This window comes from Echinops telfairi, unplaced genomic scaffold (genome assembly GCF_000313985.2).
Source record: "Echinops telfairi isolate 266 unplaced genomic scaffold, ASM31398v2 ScPeMD7_7458;HRSCAF=8496, whole genome shotgun sequence".
Lineage (NCBI taxonomy): Eukaryota > Metazoa > Chordata > Mammalia > Afrosoricida > Tenrecidae > Echinops > Echinops telfairi.
Genome location: NW_022111358.1, coordinates 30,693,937 through 30,695,724, shown reverse-complemented (window position 1 = coordinate 30,695,724; position 1,788 = coordinate 30,693,937). Strand labels below are relative to the sequence as shown.

The following is a 1,788-nucleotide window of genomic DNA, read 5'->3' as shown; positions in this document are numbered from 1 at the left end:
CCTTTAATGACTGCGTTGGGATGTTACTTCTACCAAAAACAGTAACACAAGCAGCCCCGGCCGAGCTGCAGGGCGAGCTATGAGCAAGCCCGGGGTGCCACTTCCATGGTGGAATCTCGCCTTTGCCTTTTTGATGACGCGAAAGCCAAACACTCCCCAGCTACCTGAACACGAGTTACGCACTGGGCTTTGAACCACCTGGACAACACCTGCTGAGAATGTGCATTTCCACCCCAGGTATTTGGAATCAGAACCTGCATTTTAACACGCTCCCCTGGGTGACTTTAGGGATGAATCACGTGGAGAGCCTATTAGAAATGAAAGGCCCTACCTTATTATTGCCTAGCATTCGATCACAGCGATAAGACTAACCTAACCCCTGGTTGTCCTCCAGAAGAAGAGGAAACGGAAGAAACTCACACAGGGGAGGCCTACGTGGACCAGGAAGGCTAGAGAACACACAGGGGCTGCAGGGCATCTCCTAGGCATTGCACGGCCACCCTCTGCCTAGGACATTGGCTTGCCTGAAGGCACACCTCTGCCTCCCTGGCCTTCCTCCCCAGGCGCCTTCCCGTCCATCTGCCTACCTGATGCCACCCCTCATCTCCAATTAGAAAGCAGAACGGCCAGGGGCACCTCCTTCCCATTCTCACCATCCCTTTCTAATCCCGTCTCTGGAAGCGGCCAGTCTATCCTCCCCTGGGAGGGCCGAGCAAGCGCCACTGTTAGCCGCCATCCGTGTCCAGCCCTCCAACCTCTCCAGGAAGGATGGCCCCTAGGGCCTTGCTCCAGCAGCCGGGCCCGCTCGCATCTGGCTTGGCTTTCCCAGATGGACAGCTGGACCCCCGCAGGCCCCGCGGACTGGGATTTGGGAAGTGGGAAGCATGACGTCAGAAGCACCGCTAGAAGCACCCAGGCCTGAACTCTCACGGGGAGGAGGCGCAGCGTCACTTCTCAGAGCCTGCTCTTCTCCACCTGCAGAACCAGACACGGTGCACGGGGCGGTCAGCACCCAGGGTAAGCGCCGACAGTGGACGTCTGGCGTTCGCATCGGCATCGTCGTGGGGGCTGCTGCCGCTGCTTGATTATTTGGGGTTCGGGGGGGGGAGCGAGGGGAAATGGCTCCTAACACCCCAAGAGCTCAAGCGGGCCTCGACCTAAGACCGGGGCGCACGTTCCCGGCCTCAGCCTCAGACGCGCGCGCTCGGCCCGCGAACCTCCCTCCTCCCGCTCCGCTCCGCCCGGGCTCACCCAGGTCCTTGTCGTTGATCCCCAAGTGATTGTCCAGCTCGGTGCACACCTTCGACACCAGAGACAAATACTCGAGTTTGGCGAGCTCTTCCGCGGGGCCGGCTTCCGAGCCGGGGAGGGCTCCCGCCAGAGCCACAGCCAGCGCCATGGCCACGGCCTCCGCCCGGCCCGCCCTCCAGCTGTTCACCGCCGGGTCGCGCGTCCACTTCCGGGACGGCTAATGACGCAGCCGGATGGACCATAGAGATCTGACAGGAAATACTTAAGGAAGGGCCGACCGAAGCGGGTTGGGCCGCTCTGCACGCCGGCGGGCGCCCTCTGTAGGTGAGGGACGCTCTAGTCCTCCCAGCGCGCTCCCGCCTCCTGTCGGCGGAGGGCGACCGTGGCCTGCGCACAGCGGTCTTGGGAAAGAAATTGTGCACGAGTCTGGAAAAAGTGGCTTGCTCGCTTGACAGTGGATCCGCGTCTCACTGGGCCTCGCTTCTTCAATAATAAAACAAAAGGCGACAGATTGTCGTTCTGGTCGTCCCTCCGGCT

General features: G+C 61.1%; 1 protein-coding gene across 1 annotated transcript in view; it reads right to left on the bottom strand.

The window, feature by feature from the left end:
- DHX8 (DEAH-box helicase 8) overlaps positions 1 to 1,399 on the bottom strand; it is a 32,116-nt gene extending 30,717 nt beyond the window's left edge. The window contains exon 1 of the mRNA XM_013005809.2: positions 1,175 to 1,399. Coding sequence (XP_012861263.1) covers positions 1,175 to 1,399 — 225 coding nt within the window. The remainder of the gene's footprint in view (positions 1 to 1,174) is intronic.
- Between the last annotated feature and the right edge of the window lie 389 nt (positions 1,400 to 1,788).